At 41.0% G+C, this 23,616-nt stretch overlaps 1 protein-coding gene across 3 annotated transcripts; it reads left to right on the top strand.

The window, feature by feature from the left end:
- The first annotated feature begins 8,016 nt into the window (after positions 1–8,016).
- Positions 8,017–22,096, top strand: per1b (period circadian clock 1b). Of its 3 annotated transcripts, XM_074622948.1 has the most exons (19): positions 8,017–8,156; positions 12,818–13,699; positions 13,816–14,069; positions 14,178–14,299; positions 14,447–14,648; positions 14,759–14,953; positions 15,066–15,144; positions 15,291–15,397; positions 15,624–15,777; positions 15,905–16,184; positions 16,376–16,484; positions 16,705–16,864; positions 16,958–17,055; positions 17,365–17,514; positions 18,577–18,903; positions 19,013–20,011; positions 20,236–20,449; positions 20,572–20,722; positions 21,075–22,096. In XM_074622948.1, exons 2-19 carry the CDS (start codon positions 13,296–13,298, stop codon positions 21,327–21,329), a joined length of 4,260 nt encoding a protein of 1,419 aa, XP_074479049.1. In that variant the 5' UTR covers positions 8,017–8,156; positions 12,818–13,295; the 3' UTR covers positions 21,330–22,096. The 3 variants fall into 3 exon arrangements, with proteins under 3 accessions (XP_074479049.1, XP_074479048.1, XP_074479050.1); XM_074622947.1 differs by lacking the exon at positions 8,017–8,156 and having other exon boundaries at positions 13,154–13,699; positions 17,368–17,514; XM_074622949.1 differs by lacking the exons at positions 8,017–8,156; positions 17,365–17,514 and having other exon boundaries at positions 13,154–13,699.
- Positions 22,097–23,616: the final 1,520 nt, after the last annotated feature.

Here is a 23,616-nt window from a genome sequence, read left to right as displayed (position 1 = left end):
ACACAGTGGTGCCATGTCCAAAAATGCATGTCATCTTTTGTTCAAAGCATTCAGATGTCAAGCACACCCTTACCAATACTTCTTTTGAACTTAAAATAAGAGAGTATACTTTCAGTTTACTTTTTATGTACTTATCAGAGATATATTTAACAAAAGTATACTTACGTATACTTGGCTCATACTGACAAGTAAATTTAAAAGTCTAAGTATACAAGTATACTTAGATGCTTAAAAGTCTAAGCATACTTGGCTTTTACTGACAAGTATACAGAAAATTCTCACTATATACTTTTTTTATACTGACAAGTATACGGAAAAGTCTAAATATAGTTGGCTTATACTGATAAGTATACAGAAAGGTCTAAGTATAGTTGGCTTATACTGACAAGTATACAGAAAGGTCTCAGTTGGCTCATACTGACAAGTATACTTAAAAGTCTCAGTATACTTGTTTTATACTGACAAGTATACAGAAAAATCTAAGTATACTTGGCTCATACTGAAAAGTATACAGAAAAATCTAAGTATACTTGGCTCATACTGACAAGTATACAGAAAAGTCTAAGTATACTTGGCTCATACTGACAAGTATACAGAAAAGTCTAAATATCGTTGGCTTATACTGATAAGTATATAGAAAGGTCTAAATATATTTGGCTTGTACTGACAAGTATACAGAAAGGTCTCAGTTGGCTCATACTGACAAGTATACTTAAAAGTCTCAGTATACTTGTTTTATACTGACAACTATACAGAAAAGTCCAAGTATACTTGGCTCATACTGACAAGTATACAGAAAAGTCTAAGTATACTTGGCTCATACTGACAAGTATACATACAAGTTGAAGTATACTTGCCTTATAGGCCTACTTACTTAATCTTTTGATCAAGATATACTTAAGAAATGTTCAATTAAGTATTCTTGACCTACAAGCCTACAGAAAAGAATACTTGGCTTGTAGTCTTTTTGATAGAGTAGCCTATTAAAGTGTGTGAGAGTTTGTAAAAGGATGTTTTGATATGAATTTACTTCAACTCATCAAGGTTTTGGATTATCAGTTCACCAGGCAAGCGAGAACAACACATTTTATGATTTATTTTTTTTAATCTCATCACAAATCATCAAGTCAAATAGCAAAAGGAGCAAGTCTCTCTATGTAATACATAAATCATTGGCTAAATACTATAAGTTAAAGTATATATACTATCATGAACTAAAAAGCAGAGATGCTCACAAGTCATTTTTTGCAAGTCCAAGTCAAGTTTCAACACATGGATGGTGTTTTTACAGAAACATGGCATACATTTATTATTGTATGTTGCTTGCAGCATGTAAAATCGCCTCTGTAGCCTGCCTAATATTCTAGATTACATTTAAAGTGTTATACATGACAGTGCAGTAAACCGGTCTGTTTGCAACGAGGAGTCGACACATGCAGCTGCCAGTAGCTGGTGCCAAACACCACACTATTGGCCAGATGGCTCCAAACAGCTCCACCAATGAAATGCTGTGAATCCAAATTAATAACCAACCCCTTAGAGGGAGGCACATTTCTAAAGCAGCTGCGATGTGAATCTGTCTGTGGGATTCAAACATCATGAGAAAAGCAGACCAAGCAGAATCAGAGTTTCTGTATTTGATTCCATGTTCATATATTCATCAGTGTAGGTTTAGTATTATATTATAACACTGAACTCTTGCCAGTCCTGCTGGTGAGTAATTCTGCAGCTCTAAGCAACTGCACAAAAACCTAGTGGCTGTATGAATCATTATATGCTATAAAATAAAAAATAAAAAATCTGGTAGAGGAAACAAAAGGAGACTTGTAAAATCATTCCACACTTTGCCTCATTAAACCAATCATTCCTTGTATTTCCTGACTGGATCGTTTCCTAGAAACTTATGGTAAACATGACTGACTAAGTGATATATTTAGACACGGGATTGTCAAGAATATTTTTAGGGCTGACCCGAATGCTTTAAATTAAGCTTCGACCATTGCCGTGGTAATCCACCTCCAAATCAGCATTCGAATGCTACATTTTTTTCTTTTTTTTATTATAATAATAATGTTAAATCCCAAAATAGCCCAGGCGATAAGGCATAATCCCCCAACATTATTCATTACTCATATTCAACATGAATTGTTATTCTCAGACAGATATTGCTGTTTGTTGTGTGTAGAGGTATGTGTACAGTAGTGTGGCAGCGGCAAAACATTTTAATATTTAAATATTTTAAATGTGGGGCCCAAGTGGTGGCACTGTGAAGGACCAGGTATTGATATATATATCCATATCCATATATATCCATATCCATATATAACTATATCCATATCTATATAGTATATAGATATGGGTATATATGGATATATATATATATATATATATGGATATATATGGATATATATATGGGATATATATACATATATATATATATATATATACATATATATATATATATATATATATATATATATATATATATATATATATATATACACACATATATACATATATATATACATATATATATACATATATATATATATATATATACATATATATATACATATATATATATTCACATATATATATATATATATATATACATACATATATACATATATATATACATATATATGTATATATATATATACATATACATATATATGTATATATATACATATATACATATATACATATATGTATATATGTATACATATATATATACACATATATACATATATATATATATATATATATACATACATATATATATATATATATATGTATATATATATATATATATAGAGAGAGAGAGAGAGTTGTGCATACATTGTCTTATTTAGAATATTTAACTCCACCATAATTTGTAATTAGGATACATTTTAAACTCAATCCATATACTGTACACAGTGGTGGAATGTAACCAAGTACATTTACTCAAGTGCTGTACTTAAGTACAATTTTGAAGTACATACGTACTTTGGTATTTACGTTTTATGTTACATTTTAGAGGCAAATATCGTAGTTTTCACACCACTACATTTATTTTGACAACTTTGGTTACTTTGCGGAGATTATTATAACAAAGTATAATCAACTACTAAATTATGATGCATCTTTAGGAATTAAGTATATAACGTAAAAACCAGCCCCACCTTTACCAGCTGCAACATTTGTGATGCTTATTATAATCAAATAATATAATAATGTTATTCTGAAATGCATGGGCCATTCTGCCGGATGAGTACTTTTTTCTTTTTGTACTTAAAGTATTATTGTAATGCTAATACTTTTGTACTTTTACTAAAGTTGAGTTTTGCATGCAGTGCTTTAACTTTAAACAGTATTTTTACACAGTAGTATGTACTGACTGTACATCAGAGTTGACTGCCATCTAGTGAATATGTAAAAAATGTACTTTATGCATTGTTTATACTAATATTTTTGTATTTTTATTTATTTATTTTGGTTGCTTGTGTGCATTGTGACACAGTTAATGTGCTCCGATTAAAAACTGGAGTGTATTATTGTAGTAATAGTTATTTACTCACTACCATGTGACCCACATCTGCACTGTTTACAGCCCTTCGCCGACCACACCGTCAGCCTCGTGCTTTTCGGAGAGGGCAAGCAGTCCACATGACGTCGCCGTCCAGCAGCACGTTGATCTGTGCATGCTGAGGCTTTGCCGCAGCCGTAAATACGAGACAAACGCGCAGCGGGAAAAGCCCCCTTTGTGGTTTTGTGCATGTGTAAAGACAGGACACAGGCACAATGCTTTTCTTCTTGGCTATGTTCATCTAGTTTAACTTTCTTGCTGCTGTGGGCATACCTTTCAGGGAATTATAAGAGGAAGAAGGAAATATCATAAAAATAATAATTTATAATAAAATAAAATAAAATAAATAATAATAATAATAATGATCCAATATTAAAAAACTATATAACTTAAAAGCCTCCTACTAGCTTTTTCTGGAGCTTTCAAATGCATTTTTACAGTCTTCACTAGTTGATCATTAAAATATCAGTATATCAGTATAACATTAATGCAATAAATAACGATAATAGTTTGACAAAAAATGTAACTTAAAGTCCTTTCCACCTTATCTTTGCTCAGTTTACTCAGAATAAGATGGGCATACCTTTCAGGGAATTATAAGAGGAAGAAGGAAATATAATACAAATAATAATTTATAATAAATAAATAAAAAATAAAAAATAAAAATAAAAATAAAAATAAAAATAATAATAATAATAATATAAAAATAAATAATGATCCAACATTAAAAAACAACACAACTCAAGAACCTCTTACTAGCTTTTTCTGGTGCTTTCAACTGCATCTCAAAGTCATCACTAAGATAAGATAAGATGAACCTTTATTAATCCCCGGAGGGAAAGTCAAAGCAGCAACATCAGCAAACAGAGTGAATCACAGGAGAGGTAAAGGTAAACAAAAATTATAAAAACAATAATAGAGATATAAAAGATACAGAGTGAATGGGTGAACATAGTGTGTACAGTCCGTCAATAAATAAATGTGGAATGTGCAATAAATAAATGTAATATGTACATATGTGCAGCAATAAAGTGGTAAATAGGATGTATAGTGTAGAGATGGTTGCATATAATGCATGTTAAAAGGTAGATAGTGAGTGTTTAAAGTTCTTAAAGTCCTAATAGTTCTCATATGGGGGTCAGCCTTGGTTGTGGAGCCTGATGGCTACCAGCAGGAAGGACTGACCCAGGCGCTTTGTGTTGTGCCAAGGGGGGATGAGTCTGTCGCTGAAGGTGCTCCTCATCTTGACTAGCTCATCATGGAGGGGGTGGGAGGGGTTATCCAGGATAGCGTCCAGCTTCCTCCTCAACCTCCAGATCGTCCAGCTCAGATCCAACCACAGAGCTAGCCTTTTTCACCAGCCTGTTCAGTTTGTTGGCATCTTGTGTTCGTATTACTCCCCCCAACATACCACAGCAAAAAAGAGTACACTGGCTACTACAGACTGGTAAAACATCTGCAGCAGCCTATTACACACATTAAAAGACCTGAGCCTCCTAAGGAAGAACAGTTTGCTCTGTCCCTTCCTGTAGATGGCCTCGGTGTTATCAGTCCAGTCCAGTTTACTGTTGATATGCACTATATGCACCTTATCTTTGCTCATTTTACTCAGAATAAGCTGGTAAGTGGACCTTGAGTTGTTTTTTTTGACAAATCATTTCCAAGGTCAAGAATTACCTTTAATTATAGCAGTATAAAATTACTACTATTATTATTACTGATGATGATTATTATTATTAGTCCTATCATAATTATCAGCATCAACAACAGCATATTTAAAGGTCCCATACCGTGGTCATTTTCAGGTTCATACTTGTATTTTGTTTTCTACTAAAACATGTTTACATGCTTTAATGTAAAAAAAACAACTCTATTTTCCTCGTACTGTCTGCTTGAATATGCCTGTATTTACCATCTGTCTGAAACGCTCCGTTTTAGCGCATTTCAATGGAATTGCAACAGAATTGCATCGCTAGGCAACAGCTTGGGTCTATGTTTACCTCCTGTCAGATGATGTCGTTCACTTTGGCTTCGTCTGAAATCACATACTATGTACTACATACTTAACAGGTGTACTACTGTTCAACATACTTTTGTGTGAATAAACGGTAGTATGTATCTCTTCGGACGCACTGAGCAGTAATTTACGTCGTCACTTCCTGAGAGCCTCCTTGCAGGTTAGAGACGTGTAACCATGGTAACCCGTGCCAACCTCATGTGACCAAAATGACAGTTTGTGAGAATCAAAGTCTGAATTGATTTAAAATATATATTACACCTAGCAAAGTGAAATCTTATAAACTGAAGCGTTATTGATGTTACTGAGCTGTCCGTTAACGTCCGTTATTAACGTTGTCATCACTACCGCATTGCATTGTGGGATATTTATGCTGCCGTAGTGTCCAGCGTTGCATACCGTAATATTTCACCAGAAATAGTATGCAATTCATGTACTACTGGTTTCATACTAAGGTTTCGGCATCATCTTTTTCCTCTGTCATAATGCCTTTGCATTTCCTGCATTATGTTACCCACTTGCTAGCTTGATAAATTGTTAGCCTCTGTGGCTTCTAGACGCCAACAGTAACTTTAATATTGCCATTGCTTAGCAGCAGTATTCTCACGACTTAACCACTAAAACGCCAAGCATATTGTTTACATGACTTCCCGTGTTGTAAACACAAGTTCACGAGCTTCATTTGAAGGCACCACATGTTGTACATTTGTGACATCACACAATTACAGAAATCCTGACAGCTTGTTTCAAAGGCACTGTTTCTGAATACGGCCTTTGTGTGTCCATGGATTGAGCGTTTGGATACTTTCCCAGTATTTATATCGCACTTGATCCCGCTTTATTTGTTGCAAAAACGATTTGTAAGATTGGCAACTTTGTCAAACTCTGAGGAGGCCTGAACATTCTTTCAGTTTATGATATAAATATTCATCAGAATATATGTGTGTTTATATATAAATATATGTTCTTGCCTTCTTCTTTACCATCATCGTTTAGCAACTTCTTTAAATCTAATTCTCAAATTCATTCACATAATACTAGACAGGTTAATCATCTTCACCTGCCTTTTTACAAAACAAAACATGGCCAGTACTCCCTCATTTAATTAATGATGTCTAATTATCTTATGTATGTTTAGATATATTGTCTTTTCTTCTGTACTGTTTTTTTGTATGTATTTCATTGTTTTTATTGGATTTTTTCCCACTGTTTGTTTAGGTTTTTCTGCACATTTTGTGTACTTCTTGTTGTTGTTTAACTTTTGTTGTATTTTTTAAATTATGTTAGTTTAGATCTTTCTTCCTTTTTTGTTATTGTTTTTTTTCTCCTGGAGTTGGGGGGGAGGTCCTTTGTATAAGCCTGTGGATTCTTGACCTCTCCGGACACATTTCTTGTTTTGTTTTTTTCATTGACTGGATTTTGTGCAATTTTATATATGTGCAAATAAAAAAATAAATAATAATAATTAAAAAATTATAATAATAATAATTAAAAAAAGACATGCAAATCTCGTTTTTTACAGTGTAGGACCTTTAACTAATAATTTAACAACAACTAGTAACTATTTATTAGTCATCTGGGTTGATTTTTTGATGATGATGATGATGATGATACCTCACTGTGTGAAGGAGCGCTATCGCAGGTCCTTCCTTCTTGCAGCTGTCAGACTCAACAACTAGCACTGCTCCCAGTAGACCACTTACACTTACACACCAAAAAAACTCACAAGAACTTCACTTTACTGTACACCAACTGTCTATCAGTACTACTCAGGTGAAATTCATTTTGTGCAATATCATTTTCCACTTGTGCAATTTTATTAATAGTCTGTTTATTGTCAATACTTTATATACTGCTCTTATTTTTATACTTCCTTCTATTTAAATGGTTCATATTTTGTTACACTTTGTTTAGCTCTTAATTTACTGTGTTAGCTGATGCATCTTGTTTTTTGCACTATCCCCTTTGCTGCTGTACAATGCAAATGTCCCCACTGCAGGACTAATAAAGGAATATCTTATAAAAAGTATTTTCATAATTATGACTAGGTATAGATCACTGAAACTGTAACAGCCACTTTATAACAGCTACTAAATCATCATACCACCCCAACACTAAATCTCATTGCGATGCTATTATCCGTACTACGACCAACCAAATAGGCCACATCAAGTGTGGGCGCGCGGCTACGCCCTCTCATGTATGTTTGGCAGCGCACTGAGGACCATACTCACTCCAACGTGACTACAGAGCCCCGTGAGGCTGGCCGCGCCCCTATCAGCCAATCAAAACGCTCTGGGCGGAGTGTGGGCGGGGCTACGGACTCCTCTCGACCAATCACAGAGGCGGATTCAACATTACTGGCTGTTGACCACGCAGCCACACGTGTGTCCATGCGTGTAAACTGTGTTTGGGAGGGCGAGAGAAAAACGTAGAGAGCAAATGCAGATTTCATAGCAACACAGACAGTCACAGTCGCTTCACTCGGGATTTGTGGCGTTTGTTTTCGACTTTTAAAGCACCTATCTTGGATTATCAACGTTGTTGGTATCGTTTTGAAGCATCTTGAAGGTAAGATTGTAGTGTTTTAGTTGTAAATAGTCGCTGTTGATTTGTAGCTAACATGCCGGCTGTCACTTGGGCTAACATCCCTTTATAACAAAGTCATAACATATTTACATCTTTAAGCTATTCATACTGTTCAAAAACAGCTTTGTGCATTATTATCTGTCGTTTAATGCTCTCGTTTAACCCTTTAAGTGTTGCTTCAATGTAAACGACACCATCACGACATTTATTAATCCTTTATGGCAGAAGAAGTCAACACAATGAGAACTTATCTGAATTCATCCATCTGTTAATGTTAAAGACCTATTTTTTCTTTAACTTTAAGTGTCATTTTTTTAGTTTCCTGTGTCATGTACATTGTATGTATGGATGTGTACATTGTGCACAAAGTGTACTATCTGCTAATTGCTCCACTGATGGGAACATACTGTACACTGTTCAGTATGTATGCATGCCACATACCACGTGAGGCATGTACACATTGTTGTTACCATTCAATTAACATACCATTGTCTTATTACTGTTAATAGTGTTTTTGGCATTCATCCATTATATACAAATATATATGTTGAATTATTTATTTAATTTATTATTATTTATTTTTAAGATTTTTTGTACACAACTTTGATTGAGCTATTTCAGCAATTTTTTCTTAAAGGTTGTTGTAATTACTTACGTTTATTTTTGATCCACTAGATGCTGCCAATGTGCATTTAAAGTACTTGTTCAATGCAAATGTGTGCAAAATTGCATGCTTCAAATCAATCAAATGATGATCTGTGATTGACAACTGTTGGAATCCACATATGCATTGTGCTGCTACACATGACCTACACATGCAGGCTACATCTCAGCATTTCTCTAATCAAACCCTAGCAAAATCAGCTTAAAAAACATGTAGCTCTAAATGAGACTTCAGCTTGAGAGATGCACGAGGATGTGCACGGATTCAATCCTGCAGGTTGTTGCAAGTATCACACCCTATTTAGTGCAGCAAAGCAGACAAGGTTGTAAACAGAAGATTCAAAAATAAAGAAAGAAAGCACCTTCTTTCACCTAATGATTGACCCCTTATAAAGAAAATTATGGGTGGGCACCATAAAGATGATATGGATAAGCACATAAAACTAGACTATTTTGCCACCTGCATTTAATATGCATGTGGATGACAGAAGGTGAGATGACACCCAGTGGCAGAGGTGGTGCAATACGCATTTAAAGTAGATGATCACACTCATCTCATGAGACCTGACAAGTAAACAGCTTATAGGTTTCCATCACTGTGATACTTAAATATGAGTATGAGGGATTCACCAACAGCTTAATGAGTGAAGCAGAGCAGCATCAACACAATGTGGCTCCTGTTTTCTGCGACAAGAACATTGTTTGTACTTTCACAGGCCACAAAAAGTCACACAGCATATCCCATTGAATCTTAAAATAGTTTAAAAACAAAAAGCTTAAGGCTAAGAGAGGGAGATAGTTTGGTAGCAGAGGGAGTGTGTGTTCTCCATGTTCTCAGACGACAATAAAACAAATCAAGGCCACCAAATTTACCACGGGTTTCCAGGAAATAGCTAACTTGTCAGTTAGGAAGAAAAGCTGGCTCAGTGGATCATGTTGTTTACACCAGAAACTTGATCTGCAGCTGAGTCTTGTATGTGTTTTCGAAGCCAAAACGATGAATATTTGCATCAGTAAATGAGCCGTCTGACATCCATGAATAATACCTCAGTGGATGATGAGATTAAAAATCTGCAAAATGTTGGCAAAAATGCAGGAATCCAGAAAGTAGAAGTAATTGAATAAGAACTAGAACTTGTACTGTTTGAGCAGTTTTTTCCATTGACCTTCTCCTTTGCTCCACTGTTGCTGAACCACTTCATTGTGTGTTTATAATCTTCCAACTGGGTTATTGTAATTTAGGTTTTAACAACTAGGATTATGTGGAAAGCTCTGCAGCTTGAATGTTCACTCACATACCACAACCAGATTTGCCACTTAATTTCAGATTAATTCAATTTGGAATATGCAAAAAAATGACTCAAACCGATTAATCAATTATCAAAATAAGTTGCACTTAAGTTAATAGCTGACAATGAGTCAATTAATTGATTAGTCTTTATTATTTTATTGATTCATCTCTACAAAAAGACATAAAACAGAACCTCCACCCACTGCAGAGATTGTATTGAGGTTTTTTTCCTGAGGCTTCCAGCAATCCTCTCCTTCAACAAGGAAGTTATTTTATTCAGTGTATAATGACATTAGGTGAGGCTTAAATTAATTATATTGTTTAAATTATTAATTTTTTTATAGTATTTATTATTTTAAATAATGTTGTATACATGATATGTTTTATCTCAAGGAAGTACAACAAAGAAAATCCAATAGGTAGAAATATTTTGTGATGTACCAGTATGTATGCTGTAATTTGTATTATAGGACGTCATGTGGCCAACCCAACTCATTGTAAAGCGCGTGTTTCCTCGTCTCAGAAATGTACACCATGTGTCTCAGAAATGTACACAATGTACAGTACTTGTTCACTGATTGTGAATCAGCTCTCCTATATGCCTATCCCCAAAAAAAGCAAACTCAGGCAGACCTGAGAGCAGCTTTTTGGCAAACAGTCAAGTGTATAGGAGCAGCAGCCTCTGCACGGTGCGCTCTCTGATTGGTCCGCCCAGCCGACCAATCAGCAGCCAGCAAGGCTCAAGGAAAGCACGACTTTGTACACGTGCAGTGTATATACACAGTAAAAGCAACCTAAAGCAGAGCTGCTGTGGAGTTTAACACTGGATTATTCAGTGTGCGTTTATGCTACGGATGCTCAGAAGGACGTTAAACGGTACTATATTCTTTCAATATATTAATATAAGCATGTCGTGATGCAGCTGGGTGTTGTTGGTGTGATAGAGCTGTTAAAGTGGGCGGAGAGATCCTCACATGTTCACGCACGGAGCGACACCACACCTTCATGCAGCCTCCGTCTATTCATTGCAGTAGTGAAGAGTCTCATGTTGCATAGAAACTGTGACTCTTGTTTTTGTACAAGTTGTTTTTTGTCTTTTTTTTGGTGATAATAACATTCTTGGTACAAAGAAACTTCACAAACCTAATATTAATATAAAATAAGCCAGTATAGATACAGGAAAAACATTATATACAAAAAATAGATAAATAAGTAAAAATAAAAACAATAAAATTAAATATATTTATATACATATATATACTGTATACATATATGCACACGCAGTATATACTTTGGCTGTTATTTATCTTAAATGCCATGCTACCATAATGTCCTTATGAGATAAAATCAATAACACAGCACCTGTAAGTGTGACGCACTTTCAGGTGCAATTATAGATGCAGATTGCCGGTCGCATTATTCAAATGCCCTGGCACTGCATAGGTAGAATTAACATTACACTGTAATTACAGTCATTGCGCTGAAGAAGTCACCTCCTTTTCTCTGTTAACCAATGCAGTGAGAAAAAACTGGGGTTTTAATGGGGTCCCTTGACCTCTGACCTCAAGATATGTGAGTGAAAAGGGGTTCTATGGGTACCCAAGAGTCTCCCTTTTACAGACATGCCCACTTTATGATAATCACATGCAGTTTGGGGGACAAGTCATAGTCAAGTCAGCACACTGACAGCTGCTGTTGCCTGTTGGGCGTGAGTTTGCCATGTCATGATTTATGCACATATGTTCAGAGGGATTGTAATCTTTAAACAGTGTACACGTCATATTAACTTGTTGAACTAGATACCTGCAATGTTCACCCTACTATCCGTTCCAAGTAGTTACATAACGTTTGCTTTAGTTATGTCTGCGTAATGACTTACATTTGTCATTAGCTGTGCGCACCTGTTATCCTCTTGTCAGATCTAAATAGCAATCTCCAGCTGGTGGCGAACCTGTACTCTTAGCCGTATTGGGTTAGTGCGTCATGACTGGTAGCTGAAGTCTTAAGCTGTCACTGCAGGAGCAAATTGTGCACCAAAAGCATCACTGCACGCTTAAGGGAGGCAGATAAAGGGGGGTTCTGGGGCAGCCAGGTGTATAAAATTAAAAGGATTGACGACCGACTTCTTCGGTTTGCGTCTGTGGGTCTTAAGGGATTACGGGGCGTCTCCCTTTGCCCAAGGAATAAATAGCACTAGACTTTTACTTTCGTAGGTTGAGGATTGATATATACTTAGTGTTAGTGTTAACAAGCAAACCTTAATTTGTACTGCGTCCTCCTGTTGGTTCTGACCGCCCTCTGGGTAAAAGTGGACTAAGCTATGACGACCAACAAATATCCCTTTTACTTTTAGCACGTTCACCTGTCCTATATTCAGATGCACGCATACGCACTTGCATGCAAATAGTAGGAGCAGATTATTGTCATTCCGTGCTCAAGATGGATTTTTAGTTTATTCTGGACAATCTGGGTAAAAGGCTAACAGCTGGGCGCTATCAAAACAAGCATTCAGTCTGCGGCACAAGGCCGTATTTGAAGCCTCCTTGGAGGCGACACGATAAACTGATGAGCGTTCCTTTTTTTTGTCTTTTCATTGCTGTAGTCCTTGGGAGATACTTACAAGACCATGGCAGACGTTTTGTAATCCTGCGGCTAATATTCGTCTCTCTCTGTCTCTCTATTTTTTCAGGTGGCCTTTCGCACCTGGAGCATCACATCTCTGAATAGGCGAGAAGACCAGATACAGAGTGAAAAGTGGGTTTTCTTCGCCCTCACCAAGAGCTGTTTTTCTCACTCTCCTTCACAATCTCTCAGCCCATCTGTTGGAGCACTTGTGCCAAGGTTGTTTCATAAGCAGAAATTCATCTCTTGTCTGCATTACTTTGAGTCACTTTTTCCTCAAGATAACGGCTGGCATCCTTCGCTTTTTGGCGATTTTTTATTTGAAAATCTGCACTTTTTAAAAGCCCTCAACGAAGGGCCCACAACCCAATACCCTTTGACTTTGCAGGAGAAGCAATGAACTCTCTCCTCAGTTCTTTAAACTACCAACCAATAACCATGATTCACGCGTGTATTCATAGTAGTCCCACTTAAATTAGAGTTCTTCCTGTTTTCACCTCGGCTGACATCTTAATAAAGCTGTTCCAGCCTCATCCAACTCTAGTATGAGTTATGACAACCCTAAATCAATGCCCAGCATCAGTGCTCGGGGGCGGGCGGCGAGGGCCGACGAGAAAGACCATGACCAGGACGCAGAGTCAGGGTTAAACGCCAGCGGCGGTAAGCCCAGTGCCAATGTCGCCGCTCAGGAGCAGGCCAGTGTAAATGGAGGCGGCTCCGTCGGCAGCTCGTCTCCCAGCGTGGGGTCGGGATCCCGAGACCGAAGGGAGCCCAACTCTGACGACATGGACGGACTCTCCAGCGGGAACGACTCCGGGGAGAGGGAGAGCGAAGGTGGGATGGAGAGAGACAACGGGTCACACGGGCGCCAGTCCGTGCGCAGCTCCCACAACTCGTCAAACGGCAAGGACTCCGGCATGATGCTGGGACACACGGAGAGCAACAAGAGGTAAGAGAGGAAGAAGCTGTAATTCGTATATATCCTACGAAATCAAATCGTATGTAATCCACGTTATTGTGAACCAGGCCATTTGCCGTAATCTCAACCGTCCCTTTTTTCTCCAGCTCCAACTCCCAGAGTCTCTCACCCCCAAGCAGCTCGCTGGCCTACAGCCTGCTGTCCACCAGCTCGGAGCACGGCCACCCCTCTACCTCCGGCTGCAGCAGCAACCAATCGGCGAGGGTCCAGACCCAGAAAGATCTGATGAAGGCAATCAAGGAGCTGAAGGTCCGCCTGCCGACTGAGCGCAAGGCCAAGGGCCACACCAGCACACTAAACGCGCTCAAATACGCACTGCAGTGTGTCAAACAAGTCCGAGGTAAGGGGATGGTTTTGTTTCTGTTTACATTATGCTCACTGCGATATGTAACTGTATCTTTACCTATACACACACACACTCTGACTGATTTATGTTTATTGTTTCCAGCCAACAAGGAGTACTATCACCAGTGGAGCGTAGAGGAGTGTCACGACTGCAGTCTGGACTTGTCTGCCTTCACTATTGAGGAGCTTGACAACATCACCTCAGAATACACCCTCAAAAACACCGTACGTTTATACAGTTATTCCTGCTTCATCATTTATTTGAATTGAACTGTACCATTTGAATCAATCTACAGTACACTTAATCCAAGCCATCATCCTCTTCTCCCTCTATTAGTGAATAAATCAAGTTTTTTGTTTTCTCTTCTTCAGGACACTTTCACCATGGGCGTGTCATTTTTGTCGGGGAAGGTCGTGTACGTCTCACCTCAGGGCTCGTCCCTGCTGCGCTGTAAGCCGGAGCGTCTCCAGGGGACGATGTTTTCTGAACTTTTGGCCCCGCAGGACGTCAGCACTTTCTACAGCGGCACAGCACCCTGCCGCCTGCCCAACTGGGCCTCCTGCATCGGATCTGGTGAGCCGAGGCCGAGTGAAATAGGGGGAGGGTTAGAAAAAAAAAGGGAGATGGGATTGTGATTTCTGACAGAAAATCTAACTCTATGTCTGACTCTATTCTCCTCTCAGCGTCTCCTCAAGTCGATTGCACTCAGGAGAAGTCCATGTTCTGTCGAATCAGCGCCGACCAGGCGCAGGGAGGCGAGATGCGCTACTTCCCGTTTCGCCTCACACCCTACCAGCTCACCATCAGAGATTCGGATGACGCTGAGCCACAGCCCTGCTGCTTGCTCATCGCAGAGAGGGTCCACTCTGGATATGAAGGTATTTCACACTTTGCACTGGAGCAATAGTCCCCCCCTTTTCTACTTATTGAATCGAGAATAGTCTGTCCTCAGAACATGCTTATTCATCTGCTGTATCTTTGTCCTCTCAGCTCCTCGTATCCCTGCAGACAAGAGGATCTTCACCACCAGTCACACTCCCAGCTGCCTCTTCCAGGAAGTTGATGAAAGGTCAGTTATTTCAAATCTTTATGGTCATTATCTGCCTCTATTAATAATCAAAAACATGTCCCAGTGAATCTGTTTGCTGCTCTAGTACAGTAGCAAACATACTATTTCTTTCCAACAGTGTGTTAATACATATATTGTGTTTGCAGGGCAGTGCCGTTGTTGGGCTACCTGCCTCAGGACTTGGTGGGAACCTCCGCCCTCCTCTACATCCACCCCGAGGACCGGCCCTTAATGGTGGCTATACATGAGAAGAGTGAGTATATTTAGCACTGAACTCTGTCTGAACCTACTGTAATGCTGCTCACATGTCATATACTGGGAAATGTTTTTTTCGGTGTTGATTTCTTTTGCACTTATCGTGTCAGAACTCTTATGGGAATTATAGTATTTTAATATAAAAATTGTTCATGTCTTCTGTATAAATGTCTCTATTCCGTCTCAACTTTCTCATTAACGTCTGCACTTTTGTTTCTCTTCAGTCTTTCAGTTTGCAGGGCAGCCGTTTGACTATACGCCCCTGAGGATGTGTGCCCGCAACGGGGAATATCTGACCATCGACACCAGCTGGTCTTCCTTTGTCAACCCCTGGAGCCGGAAGGTGGCATTCATCGTAGGGCGCCACAAAGTCAGAACGTAAGTTGACTAATTTGCTCGCTCAAAAAAACAAATGCTGCCAAAGCATTAATTATTAAATGTTTGGAATCATAACAAAAAGGAAGAAAGTGGTAAGCAGTGCTCTAACGTTATTCCCCGTCTCCAGGAGCCCTCTGAATGAAGACGTGTTCACGACACCCCTGGGATGCGAGACCCGGGCCACCACGCCGGACGTCGTCCAGCTGAGCGAGAAGATCCACCGGCTCCTGGTTCAGCCGGTGCACAGCGGCAGCTCTCAGGGCTACAGCTCCCTCGGGTCCAGCGGCTCACGAGGCTCCCGGCATTCACACCAACCGCACCACGCCAGCGCCTCGGCCACCTCGTCCAGCGACAGCAACGGCCCCGCCATGGACAAAGCTGCCGTCGCGGTCGCTCTGCACAAACCTGTGAGTCTGAGCAACCAGTGTGGTTTATGTCTAAACTTCTGATTAGTCTCAACATGCGTCATCAACATATTTGTAGAGAGGATTTGTAGATAAACAAAGCAGATGTTTCAAAAAAAAAAAGATGCTGTCGTCTTAACCCTTTAAAAACAAAGATTGTTTTTTAACGAGTTCGACGCTTCCATGTTTTCCAGATGACATTCCAGCAGATCTGTAAAGATGTCCACATGGTCAAGACTAGTGGACAGCAGGTTTTCATTGAGTCCCGTAACCGGCCGCTGCCAAGAAAAAACACCAGCGCAGGTAAAATAAAAGACAGTTAAATAGTATAGATGGTAAATTAAACAGCAGTGGATGATTGTTGAACTTGAAAAGGGCCAGTAATTAACAATGCCTGTTACAGGAGTAAAGAATAAATGAGTAATATGGGGCATGTTGAGGTTGTTGTTGGGAGTTGTTTTCTCAATGTCAAAAAGGCTTTGGCTGATCAGGATTTTCCTGTTCCTCTCTTTTCTTCATCCAGGCGCAGCGAGCCTCAGAGCAATCAGCGCTGACCCAATCCGAGGTTTGATAGCCGATATGACAAAACCACCCAAAGCTCTGATCCCTGCTCCGCTTGTACCCAAGGAGTCCCCTGCTGGCTACTCCTACCAGCAGATCAACTGTCTGGACAGCATCATAAGGTGTGTGGACAAGCCTAAAGCCTTTCCATCTCATGTTTTTTTTGTGGTTTATTACTTCATTCATCTAACAACAACACTCTTAACTCTATGCAGGTACCTGGACAGCTGTAACATTCCTAGCACAGTTAAAAGAAAGTGTGGCTCCTACACTTCCACGTCTGATGACGACAAGGAGGCCGGCAACAAAACAGGTACTTTTTGATAATTAACCAGAACTGGTTTCATGTTGTATGTAGGTAATTAGCTAGGTGTGTCTTAGACGTTTACCTTTACTGATGCACTTATTTTAAGTTTCCCATTTTTTGGTCAGTATGTATTTACCAACAAAAATACTGATAGAAAAAATCTTATTCTTGTTGTTGAATATGGAATTTTTTTTTTATTTAGCAAACCTTCATTTGTCTCTCGACAGCATAGATTACATTGCTTGTTCATGTGTGCTCATCTTCTGGACGGTAAGACAATCACTGACAGAAACTTGTTCGACTTGTTTTCTTCAGCAGGTGGTTCAGTTAACCTCGTAAGTGAACCACCTTCTCTGCCTCCCCTGACCATGGCCACAAAGGCAGAGAGTGTAGCCTCAGTCACGTCGCAGTGTAGCTTCAGCAGCACCATCGTGCATGTGGGAGACAAGAAGCCTCCTGAGTCAGGTGGGAATCCTCAACACTCACACTCTTCTGAACCATTTAGTTTCTCACTCAGCAGGTTGTTTCTTTGAAATGACGTGGTATGAGGTCGTTGCATTTCCTGTCAAGGTCTTCAATATAATTTGAGGTTTGAATTTAAAGGGGACATATCATGCTCATTTTAAGGTTCATACTTTTATTTTGGGTTTCTACTAGAACATGCTTTATTCTCATACTGTCTCTCTGAATATACCTGTATTCATCCTCTGTCTAACACCTAATTTTTCAAAATAAAAACCCCAGAAGGTTCATGCATTCACAACTCCTATCTACTGATTCATAGTCCATTTAAACCTTCAGATATTCCACATCTTTCATAAATTAATGGTAATATTCAAGCTTTAAACCCAAAAATGCACTGTAGTGTTGGCTTTTCAAAATAAAACTTAATATTCCACATTTTTTATACATTATTGGTATTATTCAATTTTTAAATCACATTCATACAATCACATTTTTCATGATATGTCCCCTTTAAGATCCCTCTTTTTCTTTGGACCTCTTTTTTTTTTATACTGTATTTTTATTTTTGCCATCCTTGCTTGCTTGTTTTGCAAAGAAACTGACCAAAAAGTGCTTTTATTACTTTCAAAAGTCTTAAGAATTATCTTGCAGAAGCCTGTAAGCCGCATGATAAAACTGCAGATTGCAGGTAATCTGATTTTATGCATTTTGTTTTTTTCCTCATCTTGGTTCATCCTGGAAATCCTCTTACTGTTTCCACTGTCTTTTTTTTTGTCTTTTTAAAGTGAGACTGAGTAACTTTTGTTGTTAAACACAACACAGTAGCAAACTAACACAGTACTATCTATATCTTTCTTAAGTTTGCTAGCATTAGCCGCCTTAAGCTACTGGTCATATTGGACCAAGTACGGCTAAAGCAACAAAATCCATGAGTGTATTGAAGCATTTTATGTATTTAACTTTTCATTTGTCAGACGGAGAATGTGCCGTTTCTTCTTTCAAAAGTCACACAGTCTCAGTTCAGTGCTCTAACAAACCTCCTTGCTCTGCCCTCTATCACAGACATCATCATGGAGGAGGCTCCAACACCAACTCTTCCAGCCAGCGGTCGAACACCTCCTCCCGCTAACGTGGCAATGACCGTTCTTCCTCTCCCTTCGCCGCCTCCTCCCCCTCAGGCCACTCTGCCACAGAGGGAGAGCCGGAGAAATGGAAGTGTGGGAGGAGGCCGCATGGGTCTCACAAAGGAGGTGCTGTCTGCCCACACCCAGCAGGAGGAGCAGGCGTTCCTTGACCAGTTCAAGGACCTCAGCAAGCTGCGTGTTTTCGATCAGGCGGCGTCTTCAGCTCTGCGCTGTCAGAACCCAGCTCCTAACCCTCTGTCACGAGGTAAGGGGAACACCAGACGAACACACACACACTGTCATGTATTGTATATACATTACACACATGAATCGCAAACAGTTTGCTTAATTCAGCGTCTCCTTCTCTTTCCCAGGAGCACGTTGTTCTCGGGATTACCCAGCCGCTGGAAGCAGCACCAGCCGCAGACGCGGTCGCGGCGGTAAGAGGCTCAAGCACCAGGAGTCGTCTGACCAGCACAGCTCTCTGGCCCTGAGCGGGAGCCGGTGCGACCCCAGAACCAGCGCCGCACCCATTCCCATGAACATGCCCATGAACATGCCCCTGAACATGCCCATCGGACCCCAGACAAACTCATCCTCCTGGCCGTCTGTAGGCTCCCAGGCCAGCATTCCCGCCGCCCCTTTCGCTCCCGGTATGCTTCCACTCTACCCCGCTTACCCACCGATGGCACTGCCCATACCCGATCCATCACGTTTCCCCGCCACCCAGATGGTACCCCCCATGATGGCCCTCGTTCTGCCCAACTACATGTTCCCCCAGATGGGGGCGCCCATGCCACAGATGGTGGCGCCCATCCCTCAGCCAGGGCCCACCCCCGGACACTTCTACAATCCTAACTTCCCGTACCCCGCCGTCACCCCAGCGGTCGTCCCCACCATCCTTTCCAACACCGTACCCATTCCGGCCACCTGCGCCTTATCTCGCAGCTGCACCCCGCAGTCCTACAACCAGATGCCCGCCGACGGCGCAGAGTCCCCCCTCTTCCAGTCCCGATGCTCCTCGCCTCTCAACCTGCTGCAGCTGGAGGAGTCACCGAGCGCCCGGTTGGACGTCGCCACGGCCCTGGCGGCGTCGCAGCAAGCCGCGCCGTCCGTGCAGGGCGGTGCGGCCGGGGGACAGAGCTCAGCCAATCAGAGGAGCTCTGATGATGCCTCCAAGGAGAATGAGAACGCTAATGAGTCCAACAATGACGCCATGTCCACCTCCAGCGACCTGCTGGATATGCTGCTGCAGGAAGACGCCCGCTCCGGCACCGGCTCAGCTGCTTCTGGGTCAGGGTCCTCCGGAACGAGGTCCTCTGGTTCAGGCTCCGGCTCCAACGGCTGCAGCTCTTCTGGCACCAGCGGCATGAGTGAGTAGTCTTAATTTTACCATCCCCATCATTTTAAATCGCATCCCAATTTGAAAGAGTTGAGGGTCACCCTGACAGTGACTTACTGACAGAGTCAATCCAGGATAATAGATATCAAGAGGCAGTTTTCCTTGATAGGAAATGAAACATAATGCCGCAATTATTCCTATTTTCCTCTATTGTTGTACTCACAATTCTCATCTTCCACTCCCTTGTTCATTCAGGCAGCAGCCAGGGCAGCCACACCAGCAAGTACTTTGGCAGCATCGACTCATCAGAGAACGATCATTCCCGCAAACAGCCAGCAGGGGGCAGCAGTAGCGGCGGAGGAGACAGTGGCGAGGAGCAGTTCATAAAGTGTGTCCTGCAGGACCCCATCTGGCTGCTGATGGCCAACACCGACGACAAGGTCATGATGACCTATCAGCTCCCCGTCAGGTACGACACCTTCCGAAATGTGACCACACAACACAGCAGCCCGTTTATCTCAGGTTACTGTGACTTAACAGACTCAAAGTCGGACCTTCAGTGACCCTTTTTTTCCTCCTCCCGTACAACAGAGACATGGAGACCGTGCTGCGACAAGACCGCGAGGCCTTGAGGAGCATGCAGAAACACCAGCCTCGCTTCACCGAGGTCCAGAAGAGGGAGCTGAGCCAGGTGCACCCCTGGATCCGCACAGTGCGCCTGCCCAGAGCCATCAATATCTCTGTAAGTACACTGAAACTCAACCCGGAGATATGAATCTCATATCTCCAAGCAGTGGTTCTCAATCTTTTTCGTGTCAAGGACCCCTAAATTGATACACATTAGGTCATGGATAACCATTTGATCTATAGTTGTCAACTACAGTTGATCAGGATAGTCACTCTTATGACTCATACTCACATTGGGCTCACTTCTATAGTGGAATAAATAGTGAAAATAAACTATTCACTGTTTTTCTGGGGACCCCTGGAAGTCCCCGGACCCCCTGGTCCACCGGTTTAGAGTATGAATTATTGTTAAGATACATTAAAGAGATGAAAGATACTCATGTGTTTCCGTCTCTGGTTTCTTTCAGGGCTGCACAGGCTGCAAGTCTCCCCCCTCCGTTCCCGCAGCTCCGTTCGACGTGGAAATCCACGAGATGGAGCTGTGCAGCGTGCTGAAAACTCAGGACGAGGGCGCCACAAAGGGCAAGAAAATTCGGCTAGCGACGGCCATGGATGACGAAGAAGAAGAGGAGAAAGGAGCCAAAACAGAAGTCACTAACCAAGACATGACAGCAGAGGAGCAGCAAGTGACCTCCGAAGAAAAGTCCCTCATGACTCACTAAGCGAGGCGGCCAAAGATAAAGAACACTATCACGGCGTTCTCTACGCTGATGTGCAGAAGATGTGCACCTGTCAGGACTTCCTGTCTATCATTAAAACACCGTTACACAAGGTGTTGAAGTGGGAATGTTCTGGGACTTTAAAAAAAGGTGCATATTGCTCGAGGCAACTTCCATTCATTGTGCAACAGCTCAGGCAGTTCATTCATAATGGAGTCTGACTTTGATGACGGCACAACAGGCATGTTGCAAGACTGCATATCGAATGCCTTGGAAACCACGGGGCACAACAGGCATGTTGCAGGACGGCATATCGAATGCCTTGGAAACCGCAGGACACTCCCGTTTTAGAGGGAATTAGCACCTCACTTTTCCCTGTTCTCGTAGGTCACGGCTTATTTATTCAAGTTGTAAGATCACAGAAAGGAATCGCAGAGGTCTAAGGTGAATGTGTTTCAAAAAGAAAAGACGCGTTTTTTTACGCGAAAGATGGATGTGCTTCACCGACAGTGTCCTCCCGTCACGTTTTCGGGTTCAAGCTCACGAGGGAAAGAAGGGAGTTTTCTTCTTCTGGTTGAATGTTTTCCCAGGTCGTCTGGGATCCTGCTCAAAGACTTGACCTGTTTTATGTGAAAAGGATCACCCCGATTAAAGGAAAAAGCACCCGATAGACGATATGTACAGCGAGAAACCGGGTTATTTTGTAAACAATGTGTATATTTTTATACTTTTATCCACTGCGAATAGAGAAGGGGATAGAAATGTGAAAATCCAGGATTGAAATGTATGAAAGGAAAAACAGACTTTGGAATGAAGATGGAGTTTTTCGTGACACAGCGACCTAGCTGCTTCACTGGAGGAATGAACAGTTAACGGTGGAGCAGCGTGACAATCGCCAGGAGACGACCACGGACTTAAAGGTTTCTCCTCGGCCGGGCATTAGTTTGCGCACTGGTGAGACGAATGAACAATGTCTCTCAGAGAAATGATTCTCTCACGGACAGTATTACCCAAACTGCCAGGACCCGGAGGAGCTGTAAAACCTTCGGAGGGAGAGCTCTCGTGTCGCCAGTGCTTGTTCACGGTGGTTAAGTGGATTTGAAAGGAGGTGGATGCAACTCTAAAAAGTCTGGAGAGAGATTCTCTCTTTGTCCCTTTCTCTCTCTTCCTCTCTGTGGCACCGTTCTGGTCATGTGATATCCTTTTACTTTATGGCGTCCAGTGGTGTCTGCAACACTTTCTAAATATTTTTGTGAAATTCTTTGTACAAAAAAAGACAATAAAATGACTTTAAAATGATTTCAAATGTGATATTTTTTTCTTCTTCTGCAGATAGTTTTATGATTACATCTCTTTGCAGTCTATTTTTGTCAGCGGGTGTTTGTGCTGCAGTTGGCGTGGATACGCAGAAGTGACCGGAATGAACTGGAAGCAGAGAGCGAGCGGATCGGGGCCCGCTGCTTTTCCTACCGAACCACAGTCTCCTTCTATTCAAGCTGTGGTTTCCACCCAGAGTGGTCACCGCAGCTTAAAAAAGACAAAAGGCATGCCCTCGTTCAGACAAACACAAAGTTGACTTCAACGCACTTTATCATTATAACAATGACGACAATAAGTGTCATGTACGTGGGTCATTTTGGGAGAGAGCGGATGTTAATAAACTAGTTATTTAAAGTCACATTTCGAGTATTAAAACAAACCTTTTTTTACAATACTGATGTGTCTTTTCCTGCCAAAACAAAATACATTTTGCATATTTCAAGTCTTCCATATTAACTTTTATAAGTAAAGACTTGTGTTTTGGTTGAATCTACTGTATTTTTTCATTCCTTCCTGCATTTAAGCTGAACTTTTTTTTTTTTACCATCTACTTATATTCCACCACTGGGAATTCTGTGGAAAGGAATTTAATCTACATAATACCCTTCACATGCAGAGTAAATTGCGCAAAAACAAGAGTCCACAGTTTGCAGGTCTGTGAGGCTGGTAGCTTTCATTCTTCCTAATATCCAGCAGGAGGTGACTCCTCTGGTTGCAAAAAGAAGTCTGATTGTATAGAAGTCTATGAAGAAAATGACCCTCACGTCTCACTAGTCCTTCCCTTGTTAGTATAGTGGACAGTATCTCCGTCTGTCATGCGGAAGACCTTCAACTGCAAAGTTGGCGGTCCAATCCCCGATCCCTACGCTCTACATGTTGAAGTGTTCCTTGAGCGAGACACTTAACCCCAAGTTGCTCCCTCGACGCTTTACAGCTGCCAACGGAAAATTTAGATTTATTACCTCAGTAA

Source organism: Sebastes fasciatus, chromosome 22, assembly GCF_043250625.1.
Source record: "Sebastes fasciatus isolate fSebFas1 chromosome 22, fSebFas1.pri, whole genome shotgun sequence".
Lineage (NCBI taxonomy): Eukaryota > Metazoa > Chordata > Actinopteri > Perciformes > Sebastidae > Sebastes > Sebastes fasciatus.
Note: the sequence above shows the minus strand (reverse complement) of the source record. Positions and strands in the feature narration are given on the sequence as shown.